This window comes from Diabrotica undecimpunctata, chromosome 3 (assembly GCF_040954645.1).
Source record: "Diabrotica undecimpunctata isolate CICGRU chromosome 3, icDiaUnde3, whole genome shotgun sequence".
NCBI classification, from domain to species: Eukaryota; Metazoa; Arthropoda; class Insecta; order Coleoptera; family Chrysomelidae; genus Diabrotica; species Diabrotica undecimpunctata.
The window spans coordinates 156,367,233-156,392,017 of record NC_092805.1 but is presented as its reverse complement, the minus strand read 5'-3'; the positions used below and the strand labels follow the sequence as shown (position 1 = coordinate 156,392,017).

Below are 24,785 nucleotides of genomic sequence, written 5' to 3'. Positions count from 1 at the left end.
TAACATTTTGTGGTATAGTAAGTACATATTTTGTTTTAAATAAACTATCTTTAGGAAACTTTAATACAAATCATTGTATGCAATTATAAAAGTGACCATTGTGTGGGATCACTAATAGCATATCATACTCTAAGCAAAAAACAAACGCGCAAGAAAGCAGCAGGTCAAACGCTAAAAAATATGTCCAAATATATATTACTCGAAAAAAATTATATACTAATTAAGATAAGATAAAAGGTTGAAAGCAATATAATTTAATAGACATTAAAAGTAGTCTAATGGTAACAAAACAAAGAAAGCCAGCAAATCTGGAATGAATAAGTAACACATTTGATGTAAGAGATTGCTTTAGAGCAAGGAATAAATCTAGTTAGAATCCAGCGTTTGGTTTTGTTCGGTAAACTAAGAATGATGTAGTTTGTGAAATTACACGGACTCTGATACCGTCTTGAATTTAAGAACAGCTATTTCATTATTTCTTCCAATATTTTATATTAAATAGGTAAAACTGTGAGATATCCTCTTTAAGTTCTGTGTTGTTCGGTTTATTGGTTGACAGAGTAGTTATTAAACGCAAGGACGCGATTCAGAAGATTCTCTAATCGATGGAAAGAATCATATATAATCACAATCTATAATCCAAGAAAAAAAGGCTTTTTTCCATAGAACTACGGGCCAATAAGCTTAGTGCCAGCAGTCAGCAAGATTTCTGAAAGAGTGATACTTTTTAAGATCGAAAAGGAAACAGAAAGATTACCAGACGCCTAATTCGGATTAAGAGCCACACCCTTAAGCGAATATCAAGTACTCAGAATTACAGAATGCATCGCAGCAGTCTTTAATAATAGACAGTACACCCAAGCAGCTTTATCACCAAGCACCATAATTAGGCTTTATGCGGAAGATATTAGAAGCTCTAGAAGAACGGTACATATAGTGGAAAATTGCAGTAAGTCTGTAAAAGACTCAAAAAGTGATGTTTAAGAAAAGACCTGACTTACCAGCCCAAAAACTGAAGATGTGGGACACTCACATCGGAACGCCAAATGAAGCAAATTAGTATCATAAACTGGGAGAAAAAGGAAATTAACATTTAGTACAAAGGCTCATCAATATCATCATACTCTCCATCCTGACATACGCATCTTTCGTATAAGGAGAGACCTACCAGACGAACAGAAAGAAGGTCCAAACTGTTCACAATGGACCGCTACTTACGTAGCGCAAGATTTCTTTTCAGAGACACAACAGAGTAGATCGGAGTATGGAACCAGAGGGACGACAAAGCAAGAACAAAATTCGCCAATTAAATGGATCACTGAAACCACATCCGGCGAGAGATCATAAGGTATGATATATTCCACCGATGACAGCAACAGCTTAGCAACGACTAAGAAGAGATAGCATGTAAGTAGTAGTACACTTATTAGTGTAATTCCCTGGTGATTAATGTATGGTAATAATAATATTTGTAGACAATACTTAAAGGGAATAAAAATAAAAACTGGACCAGTAAATAAAAGCCCTTGCCGAAAAATCGGTAAACTAAGAATGGTGTAGTTTGTAAAATTAAAATGTACTCTGTTTCCAAAAGATAACATCTTGAATTTAAGAACAGGTATTTCATTATTTCTTCCAATATTTTATATTAAATGGATAAAACTGTGAGATATCCTATTTAAGTTCTGTGTTGTTCGGTTCATTGGTTTACAGAGTAGTCATTACAGTAGGGACCATGAAGAAAAATGTAAACGGATGCAAACACGTTCCCAAAAGAAGTGAGCGACTTGATCCGGAAAACCTCACGAAAAACACCTGGACCGGCTAAATAACCAACGCGGCTCTAAAATACCTTCCAGCAAAAGTAATTGTTTGTCTGACCAACATTATTAAACGCACGGATGAGAATCAGAAAATTCTCTAATCGATTAAAAGAAACATATGTAATCACAATCTATAAACCAGAAAAAACCAGCATTTTTTCACAGAACTACAGGACAATAAGCTTACTGCCAGTAGTCAGTAAGATTGCTGAAAGAAGAGTGATACTCGCAAGGGTCGAAAGGGAAACAGAAAGGTTACCAGAAGCCCAATTCGGATTTAGAACCACACACTTAGGCGAACACCAGGTACTCAGGATTACAGAATTCACACAGCAGGCTTCAATAACAGACAGTACACCCAAGCAGCTCTATCACCAAGCACCATAATTAGGCTGTATGCAGAAGACACTAGAAGCCCTAGAAGAATGGTACATATTGTTACGAACATGCTTTTGGCATGGCCCAGGTAACGGTTGCATTGCATCTCTAATACTCTTCGAGAAGCTTCGCGGTGTATCGAGTGCGAGAGAGAATAACCGATCACGTGGGTGAATTAGAGGTGGGACAACTCCCGAATATTCTCAAACTTAATACTTTTGGTATATATATGACGCGATGTTAGAAGTAGACTTAGTTGTTAAGATACTACCGAACTGTAAAGTTATAAATAAATATATATATATATAAATTCGAACCGCTCGTTTTATTTAATCTCGCTACAATATAGTGGAAAATTGCAGTTAATTCATAAAATATTCAAAAAGTGATGTTTAAGAAGAGACACGACGTACCAGTTCAAAAACTAGAGATATAGGACACTCACATCAGAAAGCCAAATGAAGCAAAGTATCTTGGAGTCACCATGGACAAGGGACCCACGTTGAAATCTTATGTTAGAAGTACAGTATAGAAGCCAAAAATGGTACACGCTAATATCATATCCTTTTCATATCATGGAAGAAAAAGGAATTTAGTACAAAGACAAAGCTCATCAACATCATCATACTGTCCATCCTGACATACGCATCTTTTGCCTAAGAAAATACCTACAAGACGAACAGAAAGAAGGTCCAAGCTGTTCAGAATAGATCAGAGTATTGGACCATATGGACGACAAAGCAAGAATAAAATTCGCCAAGCCAATGGATCATCGAAACCATATCCTGCGAGAGATCATAAGGTATGATGTCTTCCACCGATGGAAACATAGTAGATCCAAACAGCAACTGCTTAGCAACGACTAAGAAGAGATACCATGTAAGTAGCTTATTAGTGTCATTTCCTGGTGATTAATGTATGGTGATGATAATATTTGTAGACAATACTAAAAGGAATTAAGAATAAAAACTGGACCAGTAAATACAAGCCCTTGCAGAGAAAAGTTTAAAAGTTAGTAGGACAAAAACAGAGTATCTGGAATATTTATTGAAAAATGGAGTTACTTATATAAATAAGATGGTAATTCATACGATCACAAATTATTCAATGCAAAGAATGGCTGAATTGCAAACTTATAAAACGAGTAAAAGAGGAAGTTCAAAAAAGACCTGATGGGAGACGCTTGGGCAGAATATATCTGTAAAGAAAATTAATATTATAATGATCCAAGATATAAACTCATGGGGAAATTTAATTGAGGAATTCGACTCCACTTAACCCTTTAATCGGTAATCCCTCCATAAGGCCAGCATTAAAATAACCGAATTATTTTAAAATGTAAAATTTATTTGCTCTCACATCGTCTACACCGCTTTTGGACAAGAATAGAGTCGACCAACGGTAACGGTTTAAAAGTTGTAGGTTCAGTTACTTAAGAGATATAGCCAGTTACGTAGAAACAAGCAAGTGAATCGTACATACAAATTATTGCTCTGGAACACGTGGAATCGAACCGTAAACTAATATAGTTCTAGTTGTCCAATTGATTTTATATTTTTTTTGGTAAGTGCTTATATTATTCGTTTGATAGTTTGCTAGATGTGTTTGATGAGAAATGCAAAATTAGTGCTACTTGGTGAGTGTTGAGTGATACCCGCCTTTTGGCCGGCTTGTCGGTGTACGGTAAAAATAATTCCTTCGCGTATTTGAATAAAACTACATATTTGTAATATTTATACATTTTTCTCTTTCTATCGTAGACTATGGACAAGAATAGATCTCAAACACGAAGAAAGTATGGTCCGAAAAGGTATCACGAGCTGACAGAAGCGAAAAAAAGAACAAAATACGATCTTTCCACATTAACCGATGAACAAATCGACGAGATCTTGAACTCTAATCTTGCTTCAGATGACTAGTCAGTTTACGAAGATGATGATGATAGCATAGCCGATCCGGATTATGACTACAAGGCGGATGTGCTCACAGCCGAGAACGATGAGATGATTGCTCCTTGTTTACGTGAAAATATCATTGATTTGGATCTCTCCATGAATCTTTCGTTGGAACTAAGTAATCTCACAAATGTTAGTGAATGTTTAGTGGGTGTTTCAGAACCACATGTAAATATATCTACTTCTGAAATAGCAACATTAACTTTTCCGGAACTTATAACACCAGAAACTACAACACCAGAAGTTTCAACAACTGATCCGGATACTCAAATAGACGTTTCAGTCCACACAACTTCCACACAACTAGCAACAACCACTAAGTTCAAACCAAAGAAAAGACCCAGATCGCCGTTACCAACTGTAGAAGCTACGGGACCGCAAATAGTACCATCAGCGGGTGGCTTTACTGGCACAGGTATGCTAATAAAACACGGAAAGTCATAATACAAAACTAATTTTTTCTCTTTCTGTTTTCAGGCTTGGATGCGATCGACAAAAATTCAGCTGAGTTTACGAAAATTGTATGGCGAAAAAAGTCGATGCAATTGCATGTCAATGAAGTCGCATTTTGAGGAAACACTACATTGCCCTATACTGTAAAAAAGCTGAAGACACCAATGGAGTATTTTGGTTATTTTTTTACGGATGAACTGATCGACCTGGTTGTTTGTGAAACCAATCGGAACGCACGTTTGAAAGACATAAACACACAATTCAACGTTGATGCAGTGCAGATTTCAACGATACGTCGGAATTCTATTGTACATGTTAATTTTTCGTTATCCCAATATGGAGTCACACTGGGGAGAATTCGGATTTAGGCAAGGTAAAAAAATATGTTTGTTTTGCTAATGAAGCAGAACGTATCCAAAAAGGACAACCTGGATATGATTCGCTTTTTAGAATCAGGAAAGTTGTTAATATTTTAAATGCACGCTTCAATTCCGTTCCAAAGAATGCGCGGTTATGTGTTGACGAGAAAATGTGTTCGACAAAAATGGCGCACCATTTACGCCAATACATGCCGAACAAATCCCATAAATGGGGAATTAAGTTGTTTGTACTGTGCGATACCACAGGATATTCGTACCAATTTGAGATATATAATGGTGCTGGAGATAACATCATCGTGCCAGGAACACCAGACCTCGGAGCTACCAGCAACGTTGTTATTCGGTTGTCACAAACAATTCCAGATTTCAAAAACCATATTGTATATTGTGATAATTTTTACACATCCTTGCCTCTTCTAGTTTATTTACGAGTTCGTGGAATTTTTGGGTTGGGGACAATACGTGCAAATCGAATTCCCAATTGTAAACTTCCGCTTGATACAGATAGAGAAATCAAAGACACGGAACGAGGTTATGCAGTGGAGTATATGGGTTGTGCATATGGTGTGGATCTTACCACTGTCCTCTGGAAAGACACCAAGAACGTAAAACTTTGTTCAACTTACGTTGGGGTCAAACCGTTTCGGAAATTGAATTCAGACAAACAGATAGCAAAAACGACTCGTTACGACAAAAAAAAGATAGAATACATTAATGTTGACTACCCCCAAATAATTCGTATGTACAATTCGCATATGGGTGGAGTTGACCTCATGGACTCTCATATGGGACGAAGTGGACTGCGCATTAAAACAATGGATGCAATGACACGTATCTTTTACCATCTTCTGGATATGGCTGTCACAAATGCGTTCATTTTGTCTCGCAGATCATATAATGAAGATGCCAAGAAAACAGATTTCAGAGAAGAAGAAGAAGCTTCACAAGAAAAAAATATGAGACTATTCCAATTTCGTGTGAAAATTGCTCAAGGTCTGTGCTCTTCTGTTCAGAAAAGACCCATTGGTCGACCTTCAAACTCACCGCTCCCTACTATTAGTACTAATGCTGGTACAAAGGCGGCGCATCCTGTTGAAGACGTACGGTACGATGAAGTAGATCATGTTCCTGAATGGATTCCAGGCCGTAAAAAGTCCTGCAAATACTGCAAGAAATCGGAGACACACACTTTCTGCCCGAAATGTCAACTGCATTTATGTTATTCCGGTGCCAAAAATTGTTGGAACGACTACCACGTCCGTCGTTAATGTGTATTTCATTTATTAGTTATTATCTATTAATTTTTTTACCAAGTTTATATCAATAAAAATTTAAATGTTTTTATAAGCAACAAAAAAGCACTAGTGCATTTTTCCCTGTAGAACGATATACCGGCCATATGGGTGGCATTCTTCTTTTTCACTTTGTGGCTAACTCAATAAAGATATCGAGAAATTGACTTTTCATTCGTATTTCGCGTACCAAAATTACCCCGAAACCAAAATGTTCAGAAAGTTAAACCCCCGATTTCTATTTTGCCGATTAAAGGGTTAATAGTAAAGACAAAGAAAATGAAAATAATTAATACAATAAATAAAACTGTACATTTGGTTAAACTTTAAACGATAAAATGATCTTTAGTTATATAAAAAATCTTATATAAACAGTAACATAAGTATTAATGCTAAGAAAACCCGTTTTTATATATTAACTACATAAAAATATACTAGAGTCAAATACAAATCTTAAAATTTTTTATATTATACTATAAGTAATTATTTTAATTTTAATTATATTATCTGTAATTATTTTTATATTTCTAAGAGTGATAATTCCACTAATTTCACTAATACAGAATTGAATTATGCTTCTGATGAAAAAATGGACAATAAATAAATGACATTCAAAAACAAACAGTCGAAATCCGAAGATTTCTTAGTTTTTAGAAACTAAAATTCAGATTAGGTACAACATACATCTCTTATACTGAAATTTTTTTCAGACAAGTATTTTTAGGACTAACATTTGACTCTTCCTCATATAAAAACAATAAAAATACTGACCACTACTTTAACATTAATCTTAAAACTATATGTACAAACTTCTTATTTCTACACAGCATTTAGGTGCTATACTCTAGTATTCAGTGTAGCTTTCCCACGTTTCTTCATTTTAATTATTCGATATGATACAATCATAGCTACGAAGACTGCACATAGAAGCACACCGACACCACCGATAATTTCAATACTCATGATTTTCATATCACTCTTTTCTGCAGCTTCTACTTGATGTTTATCTGAAAAATATGGAACACAATTAAATTTTTGCCTTTATAAGCTCATATTATATTTGTAACAATTTAATTTTATATAAAAATAATAATACATAACATGCTATAATAAAAAAGTAGAAATAAAATTTTCGGAAAATTTTAGAATGAAAAGTATTATTGGTAGGAAGCATTGGATCAAGTTACCATTGGAAACCAAAGTTAGTAAATAACTTAAGCGATATAAACAATGTCAGTTTTGACAAATACCGTTCGTTAAGATGTCGTACAAACTTAATATTCGTAAAAGTATTTATCGTTTAGTTGGGCTTGTACCGTTCGCGTCATAAAAAACTGGTACAACTCTTATAACCAAAAATCGTGTTTTTTAAGTTGTATAAGTTGATCTTGTCACATGTGTCATTCTAATTTCTAGGGCACTGTTGCCAGTTCAACGAAAATATTATATGAAACTAGCTAAAAGCAGGGCTGTATATCTTTTGAGTATACTAAAAACTAAAACATTATCGAGCATTCTCTATCAGTCAGTCACATTTATTTAAACATGCATCCTAAAAAATTCTCCTATTACCATTGTAATTTTCCATAATCTCAATTAAGTACCCACTTTAAATTATTAAAATAAAACATTACAGTGAGTTATTGGACTGTAACTGTCACGTTTTGAAAAGCGTTTTTTCGTCCCAGATATTTTATAGTTTATAATACCTAGGATAAAGTGCAATGTTAATTTTTCACATTTATTGTTCTTGTAATAAATAATAATATAAATCTTGGTAGTTTGCCTGTTACTAATCTTATTGGCACAAAATACAGTTCGTGTTCGGTAGGTAATTGAAATATAAAATTACAGTAGATGCATTCCAATGTTCTCTTCAAACATTTTGGATATTAGCTCAACCCTATCTTTGGTTATTAAATTTATTAGATACAGTTTTTTGTTGTTAATGATAAAAATATCTTCTATCTAAAAACTTTATACATTTTTGAACGTTATTTTTTATATATTTAGATTTTGTGCAATTCCGTTATCTGTGATGGCAACAACGAATTGATTCACGGACCATTGTATCCAGTCTGGACACAGGTTTACATTGGGAAAAAAAAGTGTACCAGTTTTATATGACGGGAAGTGTACCAAAACGCGATATTGTAAGAATTTTTATTGTTCAAAATATTTCTGTGTCAACGATTTACCAGACAATTAAAGAGTGCGAAAATGGTATTCTTCTTTTTCTTTAAGTGCCATCTCTGCGACGAAGGTTGGCAATCATCATGGCTATTCTGACCTTCGAGGCAGCTACTCTGAACAATTGCCTTGAGCTGCAACCAAACCACTCTCACAGGTTTTTCAACCAGGAAACGCGTCTTCTTCCTACGCTTCTCCTACCCTCTACTTTTCCTTGAATTACGAGTCTCAAGATATTGTATCTTTCGCCTCTCATCACATGTCCGAGATATTGCAATTTCCTTTCTTTTATTGTATTTTCCATTTCCCTCTCTCTGCCTATTCTCCTTAACACTTCTGTATTCGTGACTTTATCTACCCATGGAATCCTTAACAATCTTCTAAATGTCCACATTTCAAACTCGTTAAGTCGATTTATTGTATTCCGGTTTAATGTCCATAATTCAGCTCCATAGTAGAGTATACTGTGTACATATCATTTAATTAGCCTTATGCTGATGGCCAATGTCAGATCTTTGCTGCATAAAATCTTTTTCATTTTTACGAAGTTGGCACGTACTTTTTTAATTTTGACTCTTATTTCTGCAGTATAATTATTTTCTCTGATTATCGTTCCCAAGTAAGTCTATCTTTTTACTCTCTCAATCTGCTGGCCACCTATCGTTAATATTTCGTTTGTACTGTTGTTCTTGCTAATTTTCATGAATGATTAACATCCAAACATCTTTGGGTCAGCACGTTAAAAGAAAATAGTGCCTCTGTTGTGCCCATTCCATTCCGAAATCCAAACTGGGAATCACTAATATCCATCTCCAGTTTAGCGTGTATTCCATTATGGATGATTTTTAACAGTTCGATAATCACTACATTCTTTGTCATTTACTTCCTTTGGTAGACAAATAAATGTAGATGCCACAGCATTTCACGTGGAATGATTCCTGTGGAATAGATTGTGTTCAGTAATTGGACTAAAAGATCTATGTTTTTTTCATTGACCAGTTTTAGCAATTCACTTGGTATTTCATCTGGTCCAGCAGTTTTATTATTTTTAATGAGCTTTACTGCATGCATAACTTCTGACTTTGTTATTTCGGGTCCCTCGTCTTTACACTGATTATCTTCATATATATTTTCCTGTCTTTGGTTATTGAATAATTCCTTTATATATTCTTTCCATCTTCCTAATTTTTGTTCTGTCTCCACTAAAATGGTTCCTTGTTTGTCCAATAGTATGCTTGAGGTTTTTTGTTTTTTACCCCAGCTAATTCTTTAACTTTCTTATGGAGATTGAAGTTATCATATTTGTTTTGTAAGTCTTCTATTTCTTGGCATTTTCCAGCGAAATACGTCTCTTTAGCTTCTCTTATTTTCCTTCTTATTTGATTATGCAGCTGTTCATACTGAGTTATGTTGATATTATTTTGCCTTCTTCTGTCCTCCATCATTTCCAAGATTTCTTCTGTCAACCAATCTCCTTTCTTGCATCTGGTTGTTGTAAGTTATTTGCGACTTGGTTCGATAATTACATTTTTAAAGAATTGTCACTTTTGTTCTACATCACCATCAATTGATTCCGGTGTGGATTCTAGGTTTGCATTAATTTCTTGTTTCAGTTTTTCTTTGACGTCTTCTGATTCTAATTTTTGTATGTTTAGTTTATCACTTTTCTAGCTTTTTTGTATCTTTTTTAAGTGAAGCTGGAATTTTGGTCCGATGTCACGTCTGCACCTGGATACGCTTTCACCGATTGTATTGCTTTTCGGTATCCGTGGTTTATTAAAATATAGTCAATTTCGTTTCTAATGATGTTATCGAACTTGTCAGCTGGCGATTTCCAAGTATAAAGGCGTTGTTTAGGCAGTTTGAAGAAAGTATTCATTACCGCAAGGGAGGCATAATTTCTAGGCAGAATTCTATAAGGCGTTCTCCTCTCTCATTTCGAACACCGAGTCCATATGGTCCTACAGTAGACTGACATCTTCCTTCTCCAACTTTGGCGTTAAAATCACCCATGACTACTGTTATATCTGTAGATGTTTAGGGTTTTTTGTAGGGTTTTTTGAAGGTCATCGTACAATTTTTCAATTTCTTCCTCTGTTTTATCAGCGGTTGGCGCATAAATCTGAATAAGGTTTAATTTCCCATGTGTTGTCAACATTTGTATTAGCATAATTCTTTCCGATATTGGTATAAAGCCTTCAACTGGTTTTGCAACCTTTTTACTGACATTAGTTGCTACTCCATACCGATGTTGGCTGTTGGTTTTTTATCTCTTCTTGGACGTATATTATTAATTTGGATATCAGTTTCTATATTTAATCAGCTTCAGCTAATATTTTAATTTTTTTCACTCTAATATTCTAAAAATCACTATTCGTATTTATTTGTTTTACGATAATGAAATTAGAAACACAAATTCGCTAGAGATTTTTGGACAATATTTTAATTCTCTTTCATACATTAACAAACTTGCAAAACATATAATATTTTTACGATTTGTAGCTTCGTCTAAGCCACACCATCTGCACATATAATCAATTATTAGACCCATATGCTAATTTTTTTATGTGTCCCTTCCTATCGGTTACATTCATCGAAATTTTGAAACATAAATTACCTTTTCAATGACGCTCCCGCCTACTCTTGTGCCATCAATTATCAATTCAATCGACACGCAAACGCAAACATCCCCTTGATTATTCATCCCTTTTGATAAACTAATTGTTCAAAATTACGGAACATAAAATATTTTATGTCTGTTGACAGATGTAATGTGTAGGGGATGAGTACCCATCGGCAATTTTTATAGAAACATTTGCAACAAAGTTACGGTAATTGTTAGGCAAGAGGCAAATATTTGTATATTCTTTATAATGCTAAGGGAGTTTGATACAGATATAGACAAGTTTCGATAAGATTTTATATACATTCATTTTTATATTTTTATAATTTTCTATAAAACAGATCATAGAAACAATAAAATTCAACACTGAATTACACACGGTATTTGTGGACCTTCGAAAGGCATATGCTAGTGTCCCATCAACAATCTGTGGAAAGCGATGGAAAATGATGGAGTAGATGACACCTACATAAATGCCGTAAAATCACTATACGAAGACAATTAATGTAAAATTCGAAAAAACTACACAAAAACGTTTAAACTCGATAAAAGACTTCGACAAGGATGTTGCCTGTCATAAACCTTATTTGAACTTTAGATAGATGAAACACTAAAAAACTGTAACAAGAAATGTGGATAGAAGGGAGTAAAAATTGACGACAACTATATTCATAGCCTGTTCCTCGCCCATGATCAAATAATTTTAGCAGAAGACAAAAAAGACATCGACTGCGTGATAAAAAAGCTGGAAGAAGAATTTGAAAATTAATAATGATTAAACGCAATACATGGGCATAGCTCACACAGCTTTATTTTAAGTAAAAATAAAAATATAATTTAATTTTTATACAATTTACAACGTAAAGTTAAAAGTGACAGGCTCTGAGAATACTACGAACCTGTGAGTACAAAGGTTTCAAAGCTTATCGATTTCAATTCAACTTATTGATTATTGATAACAACTTTTGCACCTTCAAGTAATTAGGCTGTAGGTTTAATTTTGCTAAGCGGCCAGGCCCGGCTTCAGATTCCCTGTTCCAATGTGTGTACAATTTGGTGTGTACACCCATTACGTCACATATATCTTATTCCCATGCGTTAAACAGTTTTAAGTTTAAGTTTTAAACGTCCTTCAAAAGACCAAGGTATCATACTTTTAACCATACCAGGAATAAAAGTTTTCGAATATGTAAAAGTTGTTGGATCAATAGTACAGCCCAAAAATGTAAATCTGTAGTCGACTAATTTCTTAGCTCCCAGAAATATATAAATATTGATGATAACCAGATTGAAGTAAGAAGACTAATAACTCCTGCCCAGCTATTAATCATATCTAATGTATATCCTACTATAACTAATAGCATAATTGAAGACCACTTAAAAACTGTGGGTATAAAATCGACCTCCAATAAGACATTTCTACGAGTATGAATAAAATACCCGGAATACAGCCACGTGCTCAGCTTTAGAAGACAAATGTTCATAAGTCCTTTAGAAAATGCATTAATTCCTGACTCATTCCTAATCTCATTCGACAGTACTTCATATCGACTAAACTTTCCATAGACACCAAGATTCTGACTGTCCTTCCTTATCATTATCAAGTAGCCCAATTAATTAAGCCATCAAGTGGAAACTAACCATTACGTAAATATATGTATGTCTCCCAAAGATGATCAAACCACCGAGAAAATTAGTGCATATAAGCAGCTGGAAGAACAACCACAAAAGAAATACCAAGAATGTACGGAAACATTAGTGGATCCGGAACCTAACAACATTCGTGTTCACAAATTATTATCAGCTAGAAAGGACCAAACAACTTCCTCACAAGCAAACACAAAATCACAGATTTTGTCACAACCAAAAAATATTAAGATTATTCTTCAGTAATTGAAAGCAATAAAAAAATCACTAAAGCTCCTCAAGTTACTAAAAGACAAATTTCTACTTCTCCCAAATTCCTTGAAAATTACCTACCTCCTCCAAGTACTCAAAAACTTAAGAAAAAGCCTTAAACTCAAGATGACATTCCAAATAATATTCTTAATAAAATAAAAGAAAATATTAAAAACAGAAGCCTTTCCTTTGCACTTTCTTTTCATGAATTGTGTGATTTTCTGGAAAATTCCTTTCAACCAAAAATTACAGAACTTATTGTTGAAAATTATTCAAATGAAAGCGAAGAAATAAAAGAACTTTTAGACTTTATAGATGATCAAATACAAAATAAAATAAAAATAATATCACGAGATTAAAGAAGAAATTGCTTCTAGACAGTCTTTCTTTTTCTGGTAAAATTGACTATGAACCAAGTTCTCAAATAAATAAGTTAGTCTGAGTTTATATTAAAATAAATATATAAAACAGTTAACAGGTAAACAGGGTCACTCTCTTCTCGCCCATCAAGGCATTTTTTTAACATACAACACTAGGCCACGGTAAGAAAGGAATTTAAACAATTGGGTTAGAGACAAAGGTTACATTATTAACTAATGTATAAATTATTTACATGGTTATTTTACTATATTTTAAAAACATAACTAAAAAATCATACACTGCTCTCGAGTCTAATGATAATAATAGGTACTGAAGGTTCCAAGGGGCTAATATATTGTGTTTATGTAAATTATTTATTAATCTGGATGAAATTATAGTATTTCTGCGGCAACTGAAAAATATATGATCTAGGTTTCCTTCTTCTGTACAAAATTCACATTGATCATTATCTAAAACCTTAAGTTTAAATAAATGTTTGGAGTAACAAGCATACCCAAATCTCAGTCTTATGATCGTGGTAACATATTTTCTAGGTACATTAAAAAACTTATACCAAGGAGTTTTAGGAATATCTGTTTGAAGAGAAGTGTATCTATTTGGGCTAACAATGGAATATTCCTTCCATATATTATCCCACCTTTGGTATAATCTTAATTTTAAGGAAGCCAGAAAGTCGCAAGCCGTGATTTTATACGAAGTTTCTCTACCAGACATAATACTTTCTCTTGCTAAAAATAAATAGTTAAAATGGCCAAACTAAACACCAACTCTTTAAGGCAATAATAGAAAGCTGCTCACTATATGGCTCGTAGACGTCGATGATAAATAAAAGAATGGAAAAGAGAAGAAATGTAACGGAAATGATGTTTTGGAGAAAAACCTACAGATTAACACTAATGAACAAAGAGAGAAATGAAGGATTTGAAGAACTAATGAATGTGAAGGAGACATCTGGTATAGACATATGCGAAGGATGGACGAGACAAGAATATATACATATGACAAGAAAAAATGACGATTAGGATGCTATAAACGACAAACAGAATATGCTGTGTAAAGTCATGGATAAGTAAGTAACTAATCAGTAAATAAACAATTAAATTTAAATATTTATTACCAAAGTTACTTAAAGGACTTACCTGCTAGGATACTCTCGTCCTCTTCTGCCGTAAGAAAATCAAGGTTGGAAAACATAACACGGATTCCCTTTTCAATCTCTAAGCACAGCTGTTTCGATACTTCATCCTTCTGCGGTTGAATTTCATTTTTGGTCCAAACAGACACGTTCCCGTCTAAAAATAAAAGACAACAAATTTTAATTTTGAAGGGTCTAACCCAGTGAAGTACAAAAACAAACGGGCGAAACTATTTGGATAAAGCTAAAATAATGATGGGTTATGCAAAATAAACTGCGAGGTATAAGTTAGGGATTTAGCTATATATTAAATAAACAATTTAATAATACAACAATTATTATACAACTAATCAACTAAGGCACTTATCTACATCAACAATTAATACTATTTTTTTATTTTTTTATTCTAAGAAATATATAATTAGATTAAATTAAATTTGTAAGTTGTTTATAGTTTATTATCCCATGAAACGAAGCCGACAAATCACTTTAAAAATCGACTAGAATATCTAAGGGATGTCGATAGACAGGGCGACGTATTTTTTCGTGGTTATCGAAACTTTTACTGCGTTTCACTACTTTTACTTCAGCAAAAAAAAGGGACTTTTTCGTTCATTTCAATATTGTGAATAAACTACGCATTATAGATAAAAACGTTCAACAGACGACTTTCTTGAAAATACTTTTTCTTTAAAATGAGATTTTCTAAATTAAAAAATGTTTATAAACAAAAAAGTTATTACAAATTAAACACGAAAGTAAGCATTTTTTCAGTTTTTTTATAATTATTAAAATAAACAATAAAAACATTTAAAACACATTTCATAATATGTGTTTATATGTAGTTACTACATTTGCAAAAGATGGCCACAATCGGTCAAGTTGTTTTTAAACAATTATATTTGTTTATCCAATTTGAGAGAACAATGGTCTATATATCTGCCAGGTCATATAGCATCTGCTGCATCCCACCACGTTTTTTGGTCGGTCCATTCATCTTTATTTATGGCTTTATCTCTCAATTTTCCTCTGAATCCTTCTCTCCATTCTTATGCTGGTCTTTTCTCCTTCTATTCCATGGAACATAGTTTTTACTCTTGGTTTTCTGTTCGTTCGTCTTTCATTCTTGCCCATACACTAAAAATTGTTTGGGTTCTATTGTATCTACGGTATTGTATATCCTTCCTGTTCTTCTTCTAATTTTTTCATTTAGGATGTGATCAAGTCTGGATATCCGACACGCTCTTTTCTTCTCTTTCATCGTTTTTCGTCTAATCTGACATCAAAATTTTCTTCTGGCTCTTTCCTCTGTAGATGCTTCTTCTTCTTTTTCTTATTTTTATGTAGACATGTTTTTCAGTGTGCCTCCAGTAAGTTATCGTTCCATCGTTTTCGTGGTCTTCCTACTGATCGTCTTCCTATTGGGGAACTGTTTCTTGTCGTCCTTACTACTCTATTTGTTGTCATTCGGCTTATATGATCGTTCCATTCTCCTCTTCTATTTCTTACCCAGTTCTTGATGTTCTCCACCTTGCATCTACGTCGTATATCTCTACTTCCAGCTCTGTCCCATAGTGTCTTACCATCAATTTTTTTAAGTGTTTTCATCTCTGCTGTTTCAAACATCCTTTTTGTCCTCTGTGACAGGTCTTGTTTCTGCCGCATATGTCATTATTGGTCTGATGACTGTTTTGTAAATTCTGCCTTTCTTTTCTTTCCCGATATTTTTATTTCCCCATATTGTTTCATTTAGGCAGCCTGTGGCTCTGTTTGCTCTATTCACTTGATCTTCCACTTCCGTTTGGAGCTTTCCGTAGCTAGATAATGTAATGCCTAGATATTTAAACTCCATCACATGTTCTATTATCTGATCTTCCAGCTCCAATTTACATCTTAGTAAATGTGCTGTTGTAACCATGAATTTTGTCCTTTTTGGGGAAATTAACATGTTAAATTTTCTGGCGGTTATATTAAATTGGTGCAGCATACGTTTTAAATCATATTCACTTTGAGAGAAAAGTATTGCGGATCTGTACGTCAACATTGCTTCTACAACCGACTTGTAGATTGTCATTTTTGCTCGTAAACTAATTTTAGAACATCTAAGAAGTAATGAGTTTATTATTTGTACGAATTTGTACGATATTTCGGCCGTGCAGTATCTTCTGCTAAATGTCTTGTTTCGATTTTCCTTTCTTTGCTTTGGTGGTCCCTAGGTATTTAAATTCGTCGCATTTTTTATATCTCTAATCGAGACTTGTGGGACTCTTTGTTTGTCGTTTATTCTAAAATATTCCATTTTGTAATAAATGTTGATGGTGAGTCCTTAATTTTCGTTTTCTTTGGTTAACTTTGGTATCATATAATACAGGTCTTCATCATCGGTTGTCATAACACTTGATAGACTGCGTAGAAAAGATTTGTAATGTACTTGTTCTCTAGTTCTATTCCCCTCCCTGTGCATTTTTTCATCCAGTTGTTTAATGCTTCCTGAATATAGATTTTGAATAGAGTTATAGATAAAGAACATTTTTGTGATCCTTTTGTGATCGGAAATAGTTCTGAAATTTTATTCTTCATTTTAACGGCACTTTTTGCATTTATTGAATTACATGATTATTAATATTTATTAATACTAAACGAACAATGGGATCACTCACAAGAAATAAAATGTAGAATAAAGAAGGCTAGGAATGCATTCAACAATCTGGCCAAACTCTTTAAAAGCCATAACCTTAATCTGGAGATAAAAGTAAGGCTCCTACGGTTTTTCTTCTTCTCGATATTATACTACGAAGTTGAATCCTAAACACTTATTGAAGCGATGGAGAAAAAAGTTGAAGCATTCGAGATGTGGCTATACGGAAGGATCCTAAGGCTATTATGGATGGACAAGATAACCAACGAGACTGTACTACGAAGAATGGGAAAGAAAGAGAAGTGATGTATACGATTAAAAGAAGAAAGACAAAGAAAGACAAAGAAAGAGAAAGAAGGAGAAAGAATATAGATAATGAAAAACGCCACTAAATACAGATTACTGAAAATATTCCTTCAAGGGAAAGTATGCGAAAAGCGAGGAATTGGGGAAGAATGTCATGGTTAAAAAACCTGAGGAAATGCTTCTCCACAACAACAACTAATCTATTTAAAGCATCAGTTAATAAAATAATTATAGCCACAATAATCGCCAATATTCGAAACGAATAGGCACTAAAAGAAAAAGAATATTTAACGGCGTTATTTACACAAAAAGTTTATAGTTTCTTTATTGCGTTCTTGTAGCAACATTTTTTTACACTATATTTAATATTCATCTCTTTTATATCATACGCTGTCACTGGATGCTTAATTATAGACAATACGATTTATGAAATAGAAACTTACCCTTTACGAGATACAGCTGTAGACCGTCTATAACATAATGCTTGGAAACTTTTCTTAGATTTAACGATATGGTATTGACGACGGCTTCGTAGGGAGACCAAGTGAAGTTCAACACCTGATTTATTGCGTCTTCTGTAACGTTGACATCTGATGGTAGGTAGTCGGAAGAATTCTTTAAAAATAAACATAAATCAGAGCGTATATAATGTTAATCCAGTTGTTCGAATTAAAATTAGAAATATATGAGTTTTTAAATGCATGTAATTTAAGTGTTTACAAGGGCTGCTACTTAAGTTGTAAAATATAACAACATCGATGTAGAAACGTCTAATTTGTTTCGTATTACATTAATATCATAAATTACGGTAGTTTGTTTAATACATTGGGCAAAAATGGAATTAAATATATATAAGAGTTTTTTACAATTTTTTGTGCAAAAGACAAAGATCAAATAAATTGTAGCATTAGGAGAAACAGAAAGTTTAGAGATTCAACTTAAATTCATTTTACATGTGTTTGATTTGAATTTAGTTCAATGCCAAAACGTGTAAAATATTTGGTAAACATGAAAATATAAATGTTATCATAATACAATAAATATTTCCTGTTTCATGACCTTTCTGCTTGTTTCTCTTTTTCTTCGTTCTTCTTAATAACCAATCGTATGTAATTGTGTACACTTTTCCATCCCTCCTTACTTTTCGTTATCTTTACGATCATCCCTCTCACAGTCATAGGGCTCATACCTGTTTCTCTATACATTCTGTGTCTCTCCACTGTCCGTCTACTACACTCCAGCATTGTGTGAGTAACAGTGGCGGAGTATTCGCAGTATAGGCATTTGTCTGTATCTGTCTTTCTGAACCTATGAAGATATGTCCTAAAACACCCATGTCCTGTGAGCACTTGCCTCAGGAAGTAATCCAGTCTCTTGTGACTACAGTCCACCCAGTCACTTAAATTCGGGATCATAATCTTAGTCCACTGGGCAACATCTTCTGTATTACTCCACTCTTCTTGCTATCTTTCCATTGATCTTTCCTTTCTTCTTTTTACTGCTGTTTTTAAATGAGCTCTCCTCTCATAGAGATGTCTCCTTTCTATTTTTAACACATGCAGAGGAATGCCACCAGTGATAGTCCACAAGGCCGCCGCAGATACAGTCCTGTAGGCGCATGTTTCTCGTAACAGAGTCGTTCTGTCCACTCGTATCATGAGTGGTTTGGTAGGTATCTCTACCAAACCACTCCAGACTATTACCGCATAAAGGATGATTCACTGCACAATACCGTGTGCTCACCTTCCTCAGCACAGTTGCACTCTTTCGTGCCTTTAGGACGGACTACCACTCGTAGATTCCCACCGCCCATCCGTCATATTCGTGTAGCGTCACTACCAGATATTTGACGCATTTCTTTGATTTTAGCTGTGCCCCTGCACATTTCAACTCCATCCCCTGTCCTTTCTGTTCACCCTTCAGAATGATGGCTTCAGCCTTCTCTACCGCGAGTTCCAGTTCGTGATCTGTCATCCAGTCCTTCACAACGTTGCCTATATGTCTTACACAAAATCGAAGATCTGACTCGTCCCGCGCTACTACCAGCACAACAAGATCATCCGCAAAGACGAATGAGGTTATACCTTACTCGTATTCGCAGTTTAGAACCCCGTCATATGCCAGGTTCCATAACGTCGGACTCAAGACCGATCCCTGTGGGACTTAGCCGATACGTCAACGAACGTGCCCTTCTCAACCATGTTCCTTCTATCGAAGAGATATTCCGCCATCACATTCATCAGATAGTTAGGACACTCCCTCTCTCACAATGCCCGCATCACTTTTTGCCACTGCAAAGTGTTAAATGCATTTCACTCAATAGTGACTCGACCTGGGTCAATTGTACTTGTGTTAAATTATATATTATATTAAAAATTACAATCCGTCTTTATTTTGGGATAAGCAAACATGTAAATTCAGTTGGGCTAATGTTGGGGGAGTCCAAAACTACATAATGATCATGAAGAATCACCGAAAGATCAGAGAAAAGTCAAACAAAATAGATAGATGAGAATAATGAAATTTAAAACAATAGTTGTGTATGCAACCAAATTTAGGATAAAATAAATTAAGAACAGCTTGTAAGGATTCAAGAAACAGCAGCAATATTAAACATAGCCTTCATATTTGAACAATAACATCAGCGCAATGAACACAATTCTATGAGCAGTCAATACATGAAACCAGGAATTATTTTTTTTTAGAAATGGTCTGTTATACATTTGTTATTGAGCAAACAATAGGCCTATTGAACATCTTCTATTACATAATATAAAACTTCGATAGATTCGCTATTACATTTGTGTTCAATCAATTTGTGTGTTACGATTTGCTCTCAATATCATCAAAAAATAAAAATAGTCAAAAATAAGCCGATTATTTGATAGACAACTCTGATAAAATTAAATTCTTACCTGTATTTGTAATTGAGCAGTAAAATTGGATTTATGTCCAAAAATATTGGTGACGATAAAAGGATGACTTTCTTGTACAACAGTTTGGTTGGTTGTAGCTAAAGATAAAACGTTGCTTTCTGTTAATGAGACTGTTGTGCTATTTCTTCCACTTTCTGTCGTAGTTTCTGCATCAAGATTTGCTTCTGTGGAAATTTCTTTCAATGAATTAGTTGATATACTATCTTTTTTGTTTTGGATAGATGAATTTGACGATGAATCATCTTTTTTGTTTTCAATAGATGAATTTGACGATGAATCATTCTGTTTTTGTTTAACTAAGATGTCACTTTCTTTTACTTTATCTTCGGTACCCATTCTTTCCAGAATTTTTACAGTTTCAATACCATTAGTCGCAGGTTCTTCGGTAAAAATTTTTATTGTGTTATTAGGTATAAGTTCAATTTTGTTATTATCGTGATTGCTGGTATCTTTAGCGTTATCAATTACAGTAGTTTCATTTTTATTATTCTCAGTGTTATTCTTACTATTAAAAATGTTTAACTCTGTAGTTAATTGGACAGTCATTTCTGTACGAGATTCATTAATATTTGAATGATTTTCTGCACTTTTATTATTACTATTAACAGGTTCTATATTTGTTATATTCAGTTCTTCAACTGTAATATTTTCTCCTTTTGTTGTTTTATTTTTATGTACAGGTAACTCCGTTTGTTCTGTTTTATTATCAGTAAACAAAAATAAACCAGATGTACCTATTTGCACATTGTCAGTGGTAGAAATAGTAGATGGTTCTGTTGAGACATCAATTATAGATTTGATGCCTATATTTTCCATTCCAAGTTCCTCAAGAGAGTAGCCTTTTTCGATTGTTTTACTTTTTGTATTCATTTCAGAAGAATTATTGTTATCTTCGTATGGCATAGTAAAATAAATCACTTTATTTTCAGTTATTCCAGCTTCAGTAGTTGCAGTTGTTTCAGTTACTGTAATTGATTCTATTTTATCTTTAATTAAAATATTTTCTGTAGTAAAATTTTGTATTTCATTAGTTACACTTGAGACCAATTCTTCTGTAATTATTATTGGTTTTGGGGTAGTTTCAGATTTTGAAGTAGTTTCAGATTTTGGAGTAGTTTCAGATTTTAGAGTAGTCTCACTATCAACTTCGTTTGAATCAGAAGTATCTTGGTGATAACTTAACGTATACCAGTGTTTTGGATCAACCGTTACCAATTGCTGCTCAGTAGTTTCTTCATCCGTTATAGATTTTCGTTCATCAATGTATTTTTGCATTTGGTGTAGTTCAGTTTCGCTTAAACCTGATATATTGCTCTCCTTCATTAGTTCTTCATTATCTTCTGAATTTTTTGGAGCTTTTTTAATTGTGTTGTTTGTTTTCTTCAAAGATGTTTGATTGTTTGCTTCTTCTGAAACATCATCCAAACTACTGGAATAAAAACTTTTTGGTAAAGATACAGTAACTTTTTCGAAAGGAGATATCGTCGGCTCGACAGCATCGCCAAAAAGGTCACTTCCTACGTGGTCTTCTGCCTCAAATAGTAAATCATCAGATGCTTCGTCTGCAAATAATGTGTCCCCCAAACCAAATGACACTGGAACAAGAAAGAACTGTTTATTAACTTAAAATATAATAAAACAAACAAAAACTATATTATTGTAAACAAATAAGTAGCTTTGTATGTAATTCAAATACCAAAAAGCGAATGGTCGAGAAAAGAAATACCATATAATAGAAACACTACAAAAATAAAGTAATTAATAACATGCAAATATGTAGCAAAGCTTCTAAACACAACTCAAAATCTCGGCATGTATAAAGCGTTTACTGCTGTAAGTGTATCGTATGAGTAAAAAGTGCCTCAAATGAACCAACAACGGTTAAAATATAACAAAAATAACTAAGCATATTTGAGATAGGTAAACATCACACTGATCAATACCACAGTATATTGCTTAAAAATACATAATCTTCTGAGGAGTCGATCCGAGTTTTATTATTTGAGCAATGTAAGCATTAAAATAGGCAACCGATAAAACAATTACAGGAACGTATTCAGAAGAAAGAAGCAAACTAGGAAGATATATAAAATAATTAGAAAGATAGAAACAAGAAACAAAAGCTAGGTAAATTAGAAAAGTCGAAAAACGTTTACTAAACGAAGAGCCGGAACGAATACCATTAGAAGGAAGAGAAAACAAACATCGGCCTATTAAATATAACAGATCTAATGAGATCATTCAGTATATCCTTAAATAGGAGCAGGATCTCCTGATACGAAGTACGAAGAATGTGTAGAGTAGAAGGTAGAAGAAATAGACCTGTGTAGATTAAGCTAAAGACACGAAAGGCTCCGGGACTCAGTGGGATACCACCAGAAGCGGCGAAACGCATTGGCATTATGGAGCCGACATGGCTTTCAAAACACATGAATGCACTGCTTGAAACTCAGCTCAGCGATTTCCGACAAATTGGAGGATTTTAAGACTCGTGCCACTTCTAAAGGGGAAAGATAAGTATCGTCCTGTTTGCCTTCTGTCGTGCATAGTTATATTATACGAGAGGATTCTAATAGGGCAAATAGACATAGTCAATGGTCAGGCGGGCTGTTACCCAGGCAGTAAAGTTTCAAAAAAGTTAGTTTTCACGAAAAAATAAGTGAAATAAAAATAATTAAATTTAAAAAGTTGAAAGGAATATCTAATGAGGCGAATAGATATTGTATGTGCTAATAAAAATCAACAATGAGATATCTAAATCAAATTGAAAACCTTTTATTGAATACATTTAACATTAATATGGTTTTGTGAAACATTTTAAATTAAGAAATCGGAAAATAATCATCCCTTTCTGTTATTTTAACAATTTTAAGTATTGGCTGTCCCTACGGCATGTTTGAAATCCGACACAAAGAAAACAAGAAAGTCGTTTTCATCAGCACAATATGTTCATCTATTTTGAGTTAAAACTGAATGTTTTGTTTGCCTTGTAACATGATAAGTATCTGTTATAAATTTATCACATTCATGGAAAAATTCGAAGATTCACAGATTAAAACAAAAAATTCTTTAGATGTCTTTAGCTATTTATACTTTTGTGAGTAAATTCTCAAGGAATTAACTACAAATCTGCCCTGCTCCTATCCCGGCACAGTAAGTATTAGGTATAATATTTAATTTACTTTTAACACCGACATCTTTTTATATTGTTAAATTATATGAATGCATTAGTAGATTTGTTTCCATTTATTAATTTACCAATGTTGATATTTTCTTTTTGACAACTTCTTCTTTTACCATTGGTAATAAGATCCTACTACATTCAATTTTGAATTTGAAATATTTAAATTTGCCACAATAAAATGACTTATGAATCATTCTCTTCTTTTTTAAGTTCCATCTTCTATCGAAGGTTGGAAATTATCATGTCTATGTGAGTCGTATTGACGCCGCTGTAAATAGTTTTGCACTACTACACTCAAACCATTTCCTCAAATTCTTGAGCCACAATATTTTTCGTCTTCCGACATGTCGCTTTCCTTGAATTTTGCCTTGTATAATGAGTATTTTGCCCCTTTTCATATATCCTAAGTACTCAAGTTTTCTTTTTTTGATAGTCAATATTATTTCCGCTTCATTTCCTATCGTCTACAAATCGTGAGTTATTCAAAATTTCTCCATTGATAGATATACCTTCTATTGAATCTAAGAGAGCTTCTTTAAATACCGCTTAACTCTAGACATTGAAGACTAGTGGGAACAGCACGCAACTCTGTATTTTGATATCTCGGGTATTCTGGTTGTCAACTCCTACCTTGGCAGTTTGATTTCAATATAAATTAGATATAATTTTCAAATCACGACTGTCAGTATTTTTAATATATCTATAAGCTTTTTCGCTAACGCCTATTCTAAGTCTACAAAAATATCTAAGTACATGTCCTGATTCATGTCCATGTATGTGTGAGCCAGCACATTCAAACAGAACAAAGCATCTCTTGTTGCCATGCCATTTCTGAAGCCTAATTGGGTATCACTAACTTCATATTAAAGAGTTTTACCAATTCTGCTGTATATTATTTTCAAAATTGGTTTACTTAAGTGTGTAACTCATTAAAGCTATTGTTCTGTGATCTGAGCATGTTAATACACTTAACTTTTTGGGAATTGCTACCAAGGTCCATTACAGACATTGTCTGGGGATTGTGAAAGTCCGAAATATTAGATTAAAGAGTTCAACCATTACATCAATAACAGCTTCATCAATGAGATTTAATAATTTGATGGACACATCATCTGGTCATGTAGCTTTGCCATATTTTCTGTTTTTGATATACAAGGTGGTCCAGAATTATGTACATTAATTTCTAGAGCTCATAGTACGTCCAAAAATAAG

At 33.6% G+C, this 24,785-nt stretch overlaps 1 protein-coding gene across 1 annotated transcript in view; it reads right to left on the bottom strand.

Moving 5' to 3' along the window:
- Positions 1–6,798: 6,798 nt before the first annotated feature.
- The window catches only part of LOC140437642 (uncharacterized), a 57,234-nt gene continuing 39,247 nt past the window's right edge, over positions 6,799–24,785 (bottom strand). The window contains exons 4-7 of the mRNA XM_072527271.1: positions 20,369–21,984; positions 17,897–18,068; positions 14,514–14,666; positions 6,799–7,288 (exon numbers count right to left, since the gene is read on the bottom strand). Of these exons, the coding sequence (XP_072383372.1) occupies positions 7,119–7,288; positions 14,514–14,666; positions 17,897–18,068; positions 20,369–21,984 (2,111 nt within the window). The 3' untranslated portion in view covers positions 6,799–7,118. The remainder of the gene's footprint in view (positions 7,289–14,513; positions 14,667–17,896; positions 18,069–20,368; positions 21,985–24,785) is intronic.